General features: G+C 38.4%; 1 protein-coding gene across 2 annotated transcripts; it reads right to left on the reverse strand.

Moving 5' to 3' along the window:
- Positions 1-102: 102 nt before the first annotated feature.
- ube2d4 (ubiquitin conjugating enzyme E2 D4) lies at positions 103-7037 on the reverse strand. Of its 2 annotated transcripts, none has more exons than XM_084360615.1 (7): positions 6746-7037; positions 4907-4970; positions 4730-4761; positions 4544-4621; positions 4302-4407; positions 2943-3036; positions 103-2835 (listed from the first exon to the last, which is right to left on the reverse strand). In XM_084360615.1, the coding sequence occupies exons 1-7, from the start codon at positions 6767-6769 to the stop codon at positions 2790-2792; spliced, it is 444 nt and encodes a 147-aa protein (XP_084216741.1). In that variant the 5' UTR covers positions 6770-7037; the 3' UTR covers positions 103-2789. The 2 variants fall into 2 exon arrangements, with proteins under 2 accessions (XP_084216741.1, XP_084216742.1); XM_084360616.1 differs by lacking the exon at positions 6746-7037 and adding an exon at positions 6132-6564.
- Positions 7038-16657: the final 9620 nt, after the last annotated feature.

A 16657-nucleotide genomic window follows, 5' to 3' on the forward strand; every position in this document is an offset into this window, starting at 1 on the left:
TAGAGCATTTTTTTCTGACATCAGCTCAGCCTTTAATTATAATTATGGCTCAAACTTTTTACTTATTGTAAAGACGCACAAAAAATGACTGCAGACAACAGGAAACCAAGATGAGTTTTATTCATATGTTATGACACGGTCAATAGTTATCTTGTGTAGGCTATGTGAGGACATGTGGAGGTTCATGGTGGCAGTTCAAGCACACATATTTCAAATTTTAAGATGCATGAAGGCTGGTCCTGCATTCAGAGAAAGCCAGGCTGAAATTTTCAACAAAAATATTGGTGCTGTTCAAGCAGGATTTCATGTCTACTGATGAAGTGAATCGCCCATTTCGGGGATACAGCCCTGATAGCAAATTTACAGTTCATGACAATGTTCTCTCTGTATATATACACAAATGAGGGTTAAGGCTAAAATTTTAGTCAGAGGTGTTAGGCAAATGAATTGTAACGAAATCCCTGATATCTGGCAAATGGCTGTGAGAAGGTTCTCCAGAGTGCAAAGCATGCCAAGCTGCCTATATAAACTCTACTGAGCACACTGGACATAGGAAGTCAATGTCACATCACTCGTGTGATGAATTGAGGTGGCATTCAATCGTACAGTTGGAAGATACTCAGCTTTCAAATAAATAAATAGCCCGATGAACAAACAACAATGCACACAAAGTTTTAACTAGTACTATAACACACAAGTCATTTTCAATTGTGGTCTGGCAGCAGAGGGACTTTTCACTGCGTTTTGAGTATACATTTTTTAAACCTTTTAGTATATACTGTATTTCAGGACAACTTGTTTTAATAATTTTCTCTACAGCAGCTAACAATGATGCAAATCTATATTTGGTGCCTAAACTGTGGTGTTATTTCTACAATCAAAGCTTCTAAAATTTTTCATGCTTTACTATGAACCTTTCTGGGTGAATCCACTCAATAATGTCTCAATAACAAAATGTATCCCGTTATAATATCAAATAATTCCCTTTATATTGGCAGCATCAGCACATTATGAGCCAAGATAAAAAATAAAACAAAATTATAGCATTTCCTAACTACTTTATCCAACGGTCACAATGGATTATATTAAAACTAATATTACATCATGACACATCACAATCATGTTCAATTCTGGTGACATTAATGGAAAAAAAAAAATGCCTAAACCTAAAGCTTTCAAAGATACAATACAAAAGGTCACAAATGTATCACCCAGACTACCTGTTTTACTGTCAGTGTGGATTATTAATCCCCAAACAAAACGTGTTTGTAGACCTGATCATGAATATAAGAAATGTTGACAAACTGAACATCACCTGATATTTAAAGCAGATTACATTGTCATGGCAATTGCTGTATTTATTCACCTTAAGTAACAGGATGCACATGACTTGAATTGACTAGGTTCTGCAAAATGTCAAGAATGTTTAAGTTCCCATTTTGAGTATACTAAGTGACACTAGCTGTAACCAAAGGCCATTTCATTTTAGAGAAACAGTAGCATGTTCAACAGCGTCATTTAAAAGCTGTTCACATGCAGATGTCTTCTGAAAATAAATTGAAATGTTGACGAGTAGAACTGGAGAGGGACAATGACGAAAAAAAAAAATCCTCTCTGTGAAGAAATGACAGTACTTCTGGGACAGCATATTTTTGTGAACTACAGGACATCAGAGCCTATATGCATAAAGGACTTTCAGGAGTGCTTTGATCATTTTGCCTCTTCAGGAAGTGTAATCTTTTCTTTTATGTGAACTAAACAGTGAACTTAGATAAGTACCATTTTTTAGAAGCCTGATCGTATGAGCCCTGGTCATTTTTCTCACCATGGGTCACTGCATGTAAAGGCTGATGAGTTGGTTAGATACCTGAGTAACTGTACTGAGGAAGTGGCACACAGCTTAGCTATGGGCCAAAGAGTAGCTATGTTCATAGCTACACAACAAGTAACAAGTCAAACAACAGTAGTATTTTGTGCACTATGGACACCAGCCATGGGTGGTTACTTATACAGGATATTAGGGCAATGACAACATGAGTGAGAAAAATGGAAGTTGACATTCACCCTAGTGAGACCAGGGCCCGCTGGCTCCTAAGAGCATCTTTCCAGTGTCTTCAAAACCTCTAAATACTGATGCAATTTGAAGTGACTCTTTATATCTTTCACATTGTTTCGGGGTAGAGACAGTGTGTGCCAACAGATCAGCTGCTGGTAATGGCACTGCACCATTTTGTGTTGGACAGGGAACATTCTGCCTCAATTGCACATTTACCGAAAAGAACAACACAGAAAGGCCACTAAATACATGGAAATACAGTAATAACAAGAAATCCAGTGGGACACAGACAGTACCTCTGAACATGAAGGGACAACCAATCTCCTAAATTAAATCAAACATTTTCTGAGTAGCACAATGATATGAATCATGGACAGTGAAAATGATGCGTATGAATAGCAACAATGCTAGTGATAATCACAATAGCAGGAGTAACAGTTTAAAGTCTGAGTGTGGCGGTATGAACTGTGAAGAGTTTCCGGTATTCCATATGGGAGTGCTTTAAGGAGTCCATCAGGTCCTGCTCAGCAGATCCATACAAGTCATGAAGGACAGCACATGGTAGCAGCTCAGCACATGGAAAGCCAGGTGGCACTGTACCTCATTGTATCGCTTCCTCCTCCAAAAGATGGGCTGTTGTCTAGTTTTTTTCCCTCTGTTGCTCATTTGCCTCAAGTTACAAATCAAACGTGTTTCTTTTGTTCTTAATTGTATTTTGATCTCCCTGGCATTCTCACATTGCATACTTCTGTGTCCAATCTCTTGCCAATTTGTTGTACCTGTAAAACACATTGTTCAGAAAAGGTTTCAGGTTAACTTCATCTTCAAAAACACTAGTGAGCAAACTTGGATGACGTGGTAAGTCATATTATTGCTTTGCACTCACCTTTCCCTGTCAGCCTTGTATGTATGTGCGATCTCTGGTACCAGTGGGTCATCCGGGTTTGGGTCACAAAGAAGAGAGCAGATAGACAATAATACTGTGGAAGAATAATTCAGAAAGAAGTTTACAATTAACTCAATGTGACAATGAGAGGGGATTAATCGGCCATAGCCTTGATTAGCAGGGTTGCCAGATGTACAATCATTATGGTAATTGTATGGTAATTTTGCCTTCTTTAGGATGCATGATCAATAATGCCAAAATTGCCATAATGTATGATAATTTAACCATTTCATGACAATCACATTAGTAGTTGTTTTTTGTCTACATAGTCTCATTTCAGTACATTTCCTGACATGCTCAGGACAGGAAAATATGGCGGAGCAAAATTGACAAAAGCCAATCTCAATATGTTTTGTGCCTTTTTTCCTATAAACATGACACTTAATGCCATGGACCTGATTCAAAATGGTATTTCAAATTTGGTCTTAACACCTGATTTGAGACACAAGGTTGAAGACTGACATCAGCTGGGAGAAAGTTGGATTGTGCAAATGGAGGGAATGTGTCAGCATCACCTTTTGACATTATACAAACCTGCTCTGCCTGCTTTCAACAGGAGGAAAATCAATACCAGGAGGAAACGGTAAAGGCTACCAGAATCAAAATGATCTGTACAAAGTACCTGAGAGTAGTGTTGTCATGGTACTGGAATTTGACACAGCAAAATGACTGTAGTAAACATTACATATCACACAAGACCAGCAACCTCGTATTGCAAGGTCGAAAAAAATGACTACCAGTATTCAAGAAAAGAGTGAGAAAGTGCAGCTAGTACAAAATAAGTAAATAATAAGTAAATTTCAGACAAATATTTAGAATCAATGTGTATTGGAAAATCAGTCTGTTGGACAACACTACTTGAGAGTCTGTTCTTTTGATACTGCAATGTGGCAAGAAATTCAATTATCTGACATATACAGTATTTTATCACTGGGGAAGTAAACGAAACAGCACCTGCAGGGATACAAGAGCCCTGGACTTCAGTCAGGATACAATCTAGTAGTCCACAAGATAGTGTAAGGTATGATTTTCCCAAAAAAATGTCACATACTTTCAACAAAATAGCACTTTATATTCAGCTTTCATAATCAGAATTGCAAATTGCAGTGATACAACTGTCTATGCAGTCAAACTTGATTTGACCTGTCAAACCTAGGTGTAGCTCATAACTAAAAATGACTGAATCACATTTTACTGTGACAGAGTCAGGGATATGATAATGTGCATCTTTGTTAACATTCACAACTGTTATAATAAATACAATTTCAGCTCTAGTGTGAATCTTGTATAATCCCTTACCTTTTGATACTGTAAGAGCAGGTGACCACTGTGATCTCAGTATATCCAGACAAATACTTCCATTGCTGTTGATATTAGGGTGGTAAATTTTCGTTGTGAATGCAACCTGTGACAAAAGAGGGAAAGAATGCTGAAATTTTCCAGTGAAGCCAATTAACGTTACCACAGTAAAAATAAACGAATGAGAAGTGAGTTGAGGAATGTTTGTTATTAGGTGACACACAAAGCAGACCCTGACTCACTTTGGGTGGTTTGAAGGGGTAATCTGTTGGGAAGTGAATGGTGAGGAAAAACACTCCACTCTGATATGGGCTGTCACTCTGTGGAAGTAAAAATAGAAGCAAGATAAGTTTGTTGACAGCAAGTTTATTGTTTTTTATGCTTATTTCAATCATACATCAATTAGGTTGAGTTACAGTGTTACTTACCGGACCCATTATTGTTGCCTGCCAATGAAACACTGGGGAAAAACAATTAATGATGCATTAGTATAAACATTTGGATGCAAACTTCTGACACACAATGGCATACTCTCTGCTGATGTAATCTAATGATGTGAAAAATATTCAGGCTGACACTGATGCAGCAATTTTCTAACTACTTACAATCATCTCCAACTGGTCCAGCGGAGCACTGAGCAGGTGGGTCCCTCTGCAGGTCAGACAGTTCCTAAAGGCAAGACAATCACATTGTATTTAAAATAGGTATACATTCACAGGGATGCAAATTTAAAGCTATTTCTTTAGTTAATAGTTGTCTGCCTTAACAATCGATTATCAGTTAACCATTAATAATATATGAAATATGTTGGACATTTTTCCACTAGAAAACAACCACTGACATGATCCATGTTCAATCCAAGGTCAGAGAAGGCTACACATAGCTAAAAACAAAACAGATAAAGTAAACACCAAGTTACTTGAATGATAACTAAATAACAGAAAATAATGGCATCATTTTGAATTATGCCATTATTTTTTTTCCCCATTCAACAACTGGCATAAAAAATGTCAACCTTACACTTAGGCTACTAAATGATTAAAATATAATATCAATCTGTTAAGTTTGTCCTTTGGTATCATTTTTAAATCAAAATGTATTTTACTTTACTTCATTTTATTTTATCTAAATACATGTTCTCATACCAGTTTTATTTTGATAGATTTGATAAGAAAGTATTTGTAATTTGTAACAAGAGACTTTTTAGTGTTTTTGTGTCTCTTTCTGATTGTTGGCTAATACATTTTTAATTGGGTACATTGTCAACTGCGATTGATCAGTTACTTATTAATCATTAACATCCTTTGCCTCAACATCAGGGCAATGGATGAATTACGTTTATTTGGAAATAACTTCCACTTATCCTGAGGGATTAAGAGAAAAGCATGGCTACAGCTGTCTGGCTTTATGTAAAGAGGGCCAACTTAACCTTTTGAGGGGTTCAACCATACATTTTAGCCATGTTGTCATTACTACTAGGTTTTATTGGCAGCCATGTTTGCTATGCAGTCATGATCCAGGGCTGCTGACATGTACATGTTAGTTATGAGACAGATGACATCATAAACATTTCTGTCAACAGTGTAATTCAGCCCATGGATGTTGACTACGGGGGTAACAAAACTCAAAAGAAAGACACAAATATGTTATGCTTGAAACTAGTATGTAAAATCCTGGTTATTACATCAACAATGACTGTAAACGCTATGGCAAAACCCCATTACATACCGGCACTGACGGGAAAACAACAGTTGGTTAAATATAAAATAAAGCCTGTTATTTAACATCTCTTGAAAGGAAGCGTATCTATTCTGTTATATAAATACACACCGTGGCCTGCTCCAGTGCCCCATTTACCATTCCATATATGGCAACACTGACACTAGGATTCAATTTTGGCAACCAGCAAGCAGCTGTCATTCAGCGACTAAACACACCGACAGCCAAACTCTTAGTGACCAAACACACGGATAAAGACAACTGACAAGCTCAGAAATGAAAAGCCAATCCTGTACATGTCAAACGGTCAAACCAAAGCAACGTTAGCTAGCTGCTAGCGTAGCGCTGCACTGCGACGAAATGACTTGTTTAGCTTATTAGTTAACGCTAGCCACCTTTACTGAAGTTCCTTACTGGTAAAGAGTCAGAAAGAGAGACGAAATGCTAAACACAAACAAAACATAGCTGTCAGAATAATGGCGCTGTTTGAATGGTTACTGATAGCTAACGTTACTGTAGCAATGCACCAACAGGGCCACCAGTTGTTAGCTCGTCTTTGTCTATGAATTATTTTATAAAGGAGCACAAAAAGCAGGAAAGTAAGGCTAAGTCGAGCTACATAAATGGGTACACACTGGTATGATCTTCCCAGAGGATTCCACACCCAGAGAAATATGTCTACAAGAAGGTATGGTTAGCACATGAAAGAAAAAACACATACTCACCTTCTGAATTCTCTTCAACGCCATTGCATCAATGGCTAAGCTAGGTAGCCTGTCAGCTAACAGTTAGCACTTCACACATACAATTTGGCTTCTTTGGCCACGTACTTCCAAATCTCACTTCACGTTTTATCAAGAAATTACGTCTAACATATAACAGGCTTGGGGATTTTGGTCTCTTGTTCAACCTAGGCGAGAAACTGTATGTTAAATCTTGTTTTGTTTTTTTTCTTTAGCTAGCGCTACAGAACAACCGAGATATTTTGCTCTCTCCTCTCATCGCTGCTCCTCTTCGTGCCTGGCAATCAGGTTGTGGTAATATCGCGAGACTTTTGTGACATCGTGATCGACAATTTCATCTCCCATAGTTGTAGTTCAAAATACATTTTGATTATTATTATTATTATTATTATTATTATTATTATTATTATTATTATTATTGACAGTTTTGACATGGTCTACTTAAAAAAATCGAATTCTAACTACTATTAATAATTACTGCAAATCATCACAATAATTATTTCATCAAAAACTGCATATGACCCACTTTTTGATCAAAACTATAGTTATAGAATATACAACTAGGTCTATAATTGTATAGTTTTTGTTTATTTGTATGTGCAGCTCTGGGAACTAGAACTGACATTTCGTCATACAATCTTGTGTGGCATAATGACAATTAAATTAATCTTGAATCTTGAAAATTCAATTTTATCATGATGTCATGCTCTGAACCAAAATTCCACACAACTGCTTCCTAGATATTGTTGGATGCCTACTTCTATTTTGGCTGCAGCTACCAATTCTGTCACTTCTGTTTGCCACTTTATTACATGCTGCTTTCAATCAAGTTTTTTATTGTAATTGTATTGAAGTGATTCTTATTTTGATCAATGAAACATCATCCTAATCATCAAGTTCACAGCAGTAGTAACATACATAGGAAGGCAATGGTATAACGTAAGGGTAATAAATGGCTATTTGGCTATATATTTATATATACAGTCTTTAACACAATGACTGAGGCCAGGTGTCCACAAGATGTCACTATTTGAAAAGAGCAAAACACACACAGGAAAGACATGGCTAGAATAGATTAGGCATAACTTCAACAGGAAAATGTTTTTGCAATATTTACATTTGTCATTCATCACGTTGAATGTTGCATGCTCAGAATCAATTAATTTACTGAAAAGTTTTGTTTACAAATTAATTTGTTCAAGTGCAATGTAGCATGACAATGGAGCAGCAAAGTACAATGAAGCCAAACACGTGCATTATGTACACGAACACAAGAATAAAGAAAAAGACTATAGAATTGTTCATTCAATACCCAATCATTGTAAAGGCATATTCATCCGAGTCAGCTGCATGCTCCGGTTTCTGCACAGCCTTGTCTCGCAAAGCCTCATGAGCTTCCCTTTATATGTCTTAACAAGAGTGAAAAAAGAGCTCTCATTATTTTAGTGAGTATGTATGAATGGGTCGCAGTGTTCATTCTTCTTAAATGGCTGATTCAGTGTCAGGTTGAGGATCCTATCGTCAATGTGACACTGAGAGGGACCATTTTCCTTTGGAAAGCTGAAGATTCCTTCAGATAATATCTTATTGTTTGCTCATCCCTGTGCTCTCAATGACCTGCCTGTCCTCAGGGCCTGCCTGTAATCAGATTCAGCCAGCAGCAGAGGTAGCAGTTTGGGTCTTGTGCAGCAGGGGCCTTGTGGTCTGAGTTTGTCTACTTGGAGAGGCCATTTATCAGCATGAGGTTTTCAGACACAGTCAAGCCCACACTTTGTTGGCTTGAAGCCTCAGTTCACAAAGCCTCCCACAGTCACCCACTGTAGTTTCCTCTGAAATCTCAAATCACATTGGTTTTCTTGCTACTGTGTACTTTTAAACCTATAGGGTTTGTTGCTGACACACGAGTGAGCCCTTCAGTTACAGCCTGATGCTACCTTGTAAACTTTTGAAGCAATAAGCAAGTAATGTCTTTGTTTCTATCAGGCGACATATCACTGACCTGTATGGGGAATTTCCCACCTATATCCAGAAGTTCAGTTTTTAGTTACATGACTGGTGCCCTAAGTTCTGAATGATGTATGAGCTAAGGTGTGAATGTGTCACAACTGGGATGATATGGGTGGGGGTAGGAGCTTAGCTGACCTGTCTCATGAGGACTATAGCCTATAGTCTTGTTATTTGAAACCCTGGACTCAGCAGACTCCAGTGATCCATCTCTTTTGGTCACATGAATCATCATAAGTACAAGTTCTATTGTATAACAGAAAGCATTCCACTTATTGTGGCCAATTACGCCAAAGCTGCGTCTGAGTTTAAGCGTTTTCCTATCTGTGGCACTTTTCCCATGGTTGCCACGACAAAGCACATATGCTCACTGTCATTTTCAAAATTAACTTAAATGGATCTCGCTAATGTCTGAATTATCCAATAAAAGCGCAACCAATTAATGCCGAGCACAAGCCGGGCTCACAGTCCCCAGAGGTGTTCTACCTTCGGTCAGTGTATTAGCTTTCTGAGGGCTCTCTTATGGAACAAAGATCCATTGTTCCCACATACTAAGAGATATTTGTTCACTCCTTGTATCAATGGTCTTGATTTGATTATACACTCAGGCAATATGTGCAAGCACTGCTCATGTTTGCAGTGAAGTCAGCACTCTGCACAATCAAATAATTCTTGAGCTAAGCAACTGGAAAAAAGGGTCATTATGTATGGAGCAATCAGCGTTTCATGGCTCATTTCCTTAGCTGTGATTTGATTTTGCTTGTCAGTGTTGAGGTGGCCTTTGACCTAGAAAAAAATCTCTGAATCATCCCTGAAATCTTCCTCTGCTTTCTTGTATCGGTATTTGTGAGCTTCACAACTTGGATCAATAACTAAAAGTCCATTATAAGATCCTTCTGTAGCTTCTTCTCCTGTTTGGGGTATTAAAACAAGCTGGTGACTGCATGTTGTTTTTGGCTTTCACGGCTTAAATGATGCAGTCATATAAACATTTACGGCTTCAAGGATGTGCTTATTAAAAGACATTATATGCTGTAGCTGTGGCTGTAGGGAACTCTGCAGGTTTTATGTTTGGCTTAATTGCCAAGCCGGTTACGGGATGCCTCATTTACAAGCAGGGGTCCTATGGTACAAAAATCATACTTCATTTTAGTGTTTTCAGAGAGCAGACGTGTTAAAAGTCAGAGGCTGGGAGTTTTTAGGATCAAAAATATAAAAAATAATTTTGAAGAATGTTCCCTTCCAAAGTGTTGCCATTATTGTTTAAAACATATATTAGATAGTTTAAACAATTTAGAACTTATCATATGTTTTGCATGTACCATCCTTATTGAGAATGTACATTTAGCTATTGTAGAAATGTGTCTCCAGACTAACTTTTTACGCTGGTTAAAGCAAATAATTCAGGGTGCAACCGGAATAAAAAACCATTTCAATTTAATTTCTTTCTTTATATAACAACTCATGTAAATGGTTGTAAACAGAACAAGAAGAAGCTAAGTGTTTTTCTTCATTGAAATCGCAGCACACGCAACAAGAAATTATGATAAGTTTAAAAGTGATGATGTTTAAAGTGCTTTCTGAATATCAGGCGCACTGATGCAACCAATGAAAATGTTTAGTTGCACGTGATAAATCTTTGAGCGCATGTGCGACCAAAATAGTGGCACCCTGGAGCCCTGTGAGGTGAAGTAAATGTGGATGATTTGCCTCTAAAATGTGCTAAAAGAAAAGAAACAAGTCTCATAAAATGTGAAAGTGCAGGTAAAAGCAGAGCCTCAAACTGCACTTATGTAAAGTTCTTGTCCAAACATACTTTGCATTCCACATTTGGATCAAAATAATATCACCAAACACTGTTATTATTACAACAGCAAGCATGAGTTATGGATTCATAATCTCTAAAATGATTTAGGTTTTTTTTTTTCCAACTCTTCTCTGATTATCAGGATTTAATGTCTCTCCAGAGAGGGCGAAGAGAATGAGCTCAGATCCCGTCCCCTGTGTCTGTCACCTCTGATCCACCCTTATCAGATGTGCATCATGTGGAGCACAGGCACAAACCACCCATATAGTCATAAAGAACCAGTAATCCTTTGGGGTTAAGCACTTAAAGAGCAATCCCCAGAGCCCCCTGTGTCTCTGTGTTGCAGCACAGTTCTGGCACGGTGATTGACAGCTCTGGAAACGGTTTTACTGTGCTGCTCTTGCAATGAGTAGTCTCCCGAGCCGAGGTAATAACTAGTCTGGAGTGTTGACTAATACATTTAGCGGTGACTCGTCGTAATCAAATGTGTTCCAGCTGTTTGAGTTCTGATGACAATTTCAGGTTTTCCGAGTTTGCTGAGCTTCCTTGAGAGACAAAGGAGGGATTTCCTCTGAAACAGACAGGCAGTGGCAGCACCAACAAACGACCTGGTACTGTTATCAAATAGAAAGTCTGACTAAATATAAACTTATCATCTGCCAGTGCAGACATGATGGAGAAACTAACAGCTGAAACAATTTGTACATGTTTTCTACAGGCTGTGACAGACGGTCGATTCATGTGAAACAAATAAAAGAAGTAAAAGTCACAGCATATCTTCATATTGTGTGAACTGCGTAGAAAAGGAAATATGCTCTTTGCACTTTTGCTGCAGCCAAGCATACACACTCACACACACATGCACACCCTCTCCTCAGACCTGAAGCTTAATGTTGCTATTCGGTCCAGAGGCATTAAAGCTGCCACCTGTCGTTTGACAGGACTTTCCTGTGCAGAGGTGTGTAGTTAGTGTCTGTGATTGTGTGCGAAAGCAAGTGACGGGGACACGGGGGGGCTGTCCATCCTGCTGCACAATAAACAGTTTGTTTCCCAGGAGCACCCCTCATGTTCCTGTTGTTGGCTCCATCGCTGCTCACTGGGAAACGTCCTGGCCTCTATTGTCCAAGAGGTCGGGGGTCACAGGATGCTCCTAAAGGCCCAAAAGGGGAGGTAAGAGGTTGGATAGTGAGGCATGATAAAGAGCTAACCCCCTCTCCTCCTCCACGAATGCACCCCTTAAAAAACAAAACATTAAAATTGCCACTTTTTTCCTCGCTCTTGTCACGCCGTCTTTCATTGGAGATCCCAGTCACTATCAAGAGTTTCAGGAAATGGAACCAAGACAATGCTCCGACTGACTATTTCATATTGAACATCCTGATTGCCTCTGTAGAGCTCTGTTCCTTGCGTGCGTTCTTTGCATATCTTTAATGGAGGGCCACAAGCTTTCCCATACAAAAAAATGGGAAATTCAATCCGAGCAGCTAACAGAGGGTAAGGCATATCATTAAAGAAAGAAACAGCTCAGAAAGGAGTGGTTGTATTGGACCAGTCTCACCACACAAATGTTATATTTTAACCACAGACACTGAGACTGAGACTATGGCGCAGATACGTGCTTCTGATTGCAGTGACCTTTTAAACAGCCGAGCAAATAAACACTCATATAAATGCTGTTTTTGCTGCCCGATTAAATATGTCGCCTCATAACAGCAGATGTTTATAATATTCAAACAGAAGCACCAAGATGCCAAAATGGAAACTTCTTGCACCTATTTTAAAATGGCATACAAACTCAATCACAGTTTTGGTGTGCAATAATGTCCTGTGAGGTTAATTTTTTAAGGCTTTTGAGAAATAGTCTTGTTTTTTTTTTTTTATTGCACTTGAACCGAAGAGCTTTAGGGCCTGCAGTCTGTCCTGTGCCTCAGTGTACCAGAGGAATGGAATGAGTAGACATGCTATTCTCTAGACATTCACGGGGACACATTTATCTTTTTTATGGGGCTAAGCTAACTGGAGCTTTGAACAATATTCCAGATGCTTGTTGCACTGGATTTTATCTGCCTAATACTGATGGAATCAATGTCCACAGCACCTCGACAGCAACAAAAATGCTCTGATCCTTTATGTTTATTCCTCCCTAAACTAATATTATTTTCATCTATGTATTGCATCACATTCGATGAAGCTCGAGTGCAAACAGATGATCTGTTTCTCACATTCAGAGGTAAAACATTTAACTAAATTATTTACTTGCATATTTGGTGGATGGTGAAGCAACAGAGAAAAAGTATTCACATCTTTTACTTTAGTAAAAATACCAACAACAGTTTAAAGATACCTCAAGTAGTATCCTGTATAGTTGTTAGCGTTAAGGTGGAAGCCTCCTCATACATTTAAGATTTCAAAATAAATGCTCTTATTATTAGACTCTATCTGTCTGGAACTCTCTTTAGCTGGAACCAGTAGTGTGAAGGGAAATACTGGAGACACCGGAAAAAATCAGATCATGTTATCTAACCCAGATGTGGAATAATGGCGGTGACTGTACAGAAAAGTTCATAACATTACAAAGGGATGGGCTACGTACATTGTTTGTGACATGTGTAATCGCTGTTTCATTTATAGATCTATGTACCTAATTCTTATAATTATATATATATCATTTATTGTATGTATTTCAATGTATGTATAAGCAGTGATGGACTGTAACTAAGTACAGTTACTCAAGTACTTCAGTTTATTATTATTTTAAGGTTGACTTGAGTATTTCCATTTTCTGCAACTACATACTTCCACTCCAATACAGGAGAATATTGTACTTTTTACTCACTACATTTATTTGATCATTTTAGTTGCTAGTTACATTGCAGATTGCATCAGAGCCAAAGTAATGCATTTTTAAATTAATTTAAATGGACAATCAGCCTGTAAATCTTTTGATACTGAAGTACATTTAATATCAGATACTTCAAGATTTTTACTCAAGTACGCTTTGTATTGGTACTGTCACTTTGACCATAAATAACATTTGAACACACTTTCTTTGCTTTTACTCAAGTATGACTTCTGGGTACTTTTTACAACACTAAGTGTATATGTATGTATATATGTATAGATAAGTCTTTTTTCATGTCTTATTGTTTTGCAGTTGTCTTAACCATGTGTCATTCAGGGTGGGGGCAGGAAGGAGGGGAAACTTTTAAGACTGGAGGGGCAAATAAGAGCCCGTCTGTCAGTTAACTGATGAATGTCATAAAAACATGTGGGAAAACAAAGAGTACAATGTCTAATATTATAAATGTATGTAGAGACTCATGATTTGCTGTCACACTCAACCTAACCTCTATAATTAAAAAATAAAAATTTGATTACAAAAAAGTATTATCCTTCATTCAAAGTCTTACTAAAAGCAGCAATTATTCATATTTTTTTATGATACCAATGCATTAACTAACCATACCACAATGTGAAAATGTGAAAAGGGCAGCGTATAGTGCTAAACCTCTAGAGAACTATCACTGGAATCTGCATTCCCTGTGACTTTATGCAGCTAGAGTTTGAGTAGCTGTCCAGTTAGCAACTATCCGTTGAACAAAATGGCGGCATTTAGCAGCGTAAGAGTTTGATATTTGTCTCGGGAGTCAATAGAGACCAAAACCAGAGCAAAATAAAGTTAAAGTGAATAAGTAAAGGTTGGATTTACATTCATCAGGTGGCCAGAAACAAAAGAATCTGTTGAATGTGTACACATTATATTCTAATTTAATTACTGTGGAACTAGAATTGACTGTTTTGAATATTTCTATTGTGTTATGTGGTGTTGAGTAGTTTAATCTGTAATAATGTGCCATATTTTATTATGTGGAGGTTTTTAGTATTCAAAATGTTGACCAGAAAATTGAAACTACAACAGTCAAATAAATGTGCTGCAATGGAGTAAAGTACAATGTTTCCCTGTGAAAGATAAAGGAGGAAGTATACAATATCAAAACAACATGTACAGTACTACATGAGTAAGTTACTTGTTGCATTCCACCACTGAATAATTGTGGTATTTCATTGTTCGTTTTGGTATGTATGAAGACTCGCAGTGTCTTATGTAAGATGAGAAGTTAATAAAGGTAACGTGAGAGACAATAGGCGCAGCACATGGCCATCTTCACTTTTCAACCACAGGCAATTATGAATATATGCTCATAGTTTGAGTTACATGTCATGAATCTTCCTGCAGGCCTGACCCTCACCTCGTCTTGCCCTGTCATATCAGGTTAGGAGTTTTACTGGAGCGGGGACGTGACAGCTGGAAATGGTTTGAGGCTCTCTGGATAGTTTGTTTTCAGACCACGCTGCAGGGAATGGACGAGAGACACGTGTAGCTTCGCCTTTGGCTGTTGTGTCTCATGGTGATAAAACTGTTACTGTGAATGATATCACTGTAAAAATCTGCACTGCAGCATATTTAGTCTGCTCTTAGTGTTCCCTCTAAGTGTGACAGGCTGAAGGGGGCTGTCCAGGTATCCCAGTAATGTGTCACTATCTGAGTTAATTAGACTCCTGTGTGCTTTGAGCACTTTGACCTGTTGGGGATTCATTTCCTGGCCTGTTGTGTTTCTAAGTCTGCAAGTAGGGTTCTGGCATAATTTGCGTTCTCACTTCCCAATCCTTCTCAGATGGTGGGGTGCTGTTCCTTTCTTTATGACCAAATAAATCTGACTGGTGCCAAAGAAAAAAAAAAATGGGATTAAAATTCCCCTTTCGCTGTCTTGAGGAGCCCAGCTGCACTGCACTGTTTGTTTTCCACAGCACGGTGCAGCTGCAGAGTCGAGCATTATTGAGAGGTGGGCCAGAGCAAAACAGAAATGACTTATTTTTATTGGCATGTGCCTTCCTATTCAGTGAGTGATAATTGTATTGTGGAATTAGAACGTCTGGTTAAGATAATTTTAATGTGGTTAAACTTGCTCTCGGTGCACATGTAATATCTTCAAGGTGGTTTTCTTCACTCGGAGGACTTTTACAGTAGCTCGGTTTTTTTCTCACAACTAAGCGCTCTCTTCTCACAACACTCTATTTCCGAAGGCACACTGTACTCGCACCTACTGTATGATGTCGAGGCGCAGGGCTACACAAATAGCGACTGTCGCCCGAACACAAAGGGCGGCTTAAAGATGATGTAAAGTCTGCAGTCGAGCATGTACAGTAGTTTAAAAAAAAGGGCTGCTATTATTTCACACACACGAGCTATTTTAACGAACGCACACCAGCAGTCAGTCATTCACACAAGAAGGTCAAAGAGAGCGAGGCAGACAGATGGAGAGTTGATGCACCGCGAGATAACGCAAGAAGAAATGTGGTGCAGCAGGTAAGACGTGTCTGTGAGCAATATTATCTGGGCTGTGGCACTGTTCATGTGATTCCCTGTAAATAATGTCTGAAGGTAAATGAGTGTGACTGCCTGGCAGGTTTATGAGAGCTCACTCCCTTGACTGAATGCGATCACTCGATACCTTCCCTAACCTTAGGACAAAGTTCACCAAAGAATTGAGGGAGCTGGGTTTTGTGCTGTGCTTAATTATCAGACTCATCTCATGCCATTTCTTGACAAACACTCCTCTACAATCATGCCCACTTTCAGTGAGTTCAGATGCAGGTTCCCTGCTAAGATTACACTGCCGGCACATCAGTTTACAACAAAACATGGCAATTATTTTACTGCAACAGGATTTGAAGTACCGGGTAAATAGATTTTCACTTTCAAGAGAGTATCTACTCCCTAACAGCTTAGAAATAAGAACACTATTTTTTCCCCATAGCACAGCCTGTACGAAATGTTGAAAATAACTGAAATGCATCACATAATTTAAAGGAGACCTATTACAAGAAGAACTTGAGAGGCTGTACCAACAGAAGATCCTCTTTCCAACAGAAAACGCTGTTCCTAAAACACCTCGTCAGTAGTCCCGCCTTTAACTCTGTGACTTCATGACATCACAAAGGTTCCTCTGTCATAAGCTCGACATGGCTGCTGCAGCAGCTCCCCTCTTCAGTACTAGAATATTTGACGAAAAATGCGACTG

The sequence above is a fragment of the Pagrus pagrus genome (genome assembly GCF_965226575.1).
Source record: "Pagrus pagrus genome assembly, chromosome: 8".
Classification (NCBI taxonomy): Eukaryota; Metazoa; Chordata; class Actinopteri; order Spariformes; family Sparidae; genus Pagrus; species Pagrus pagrus.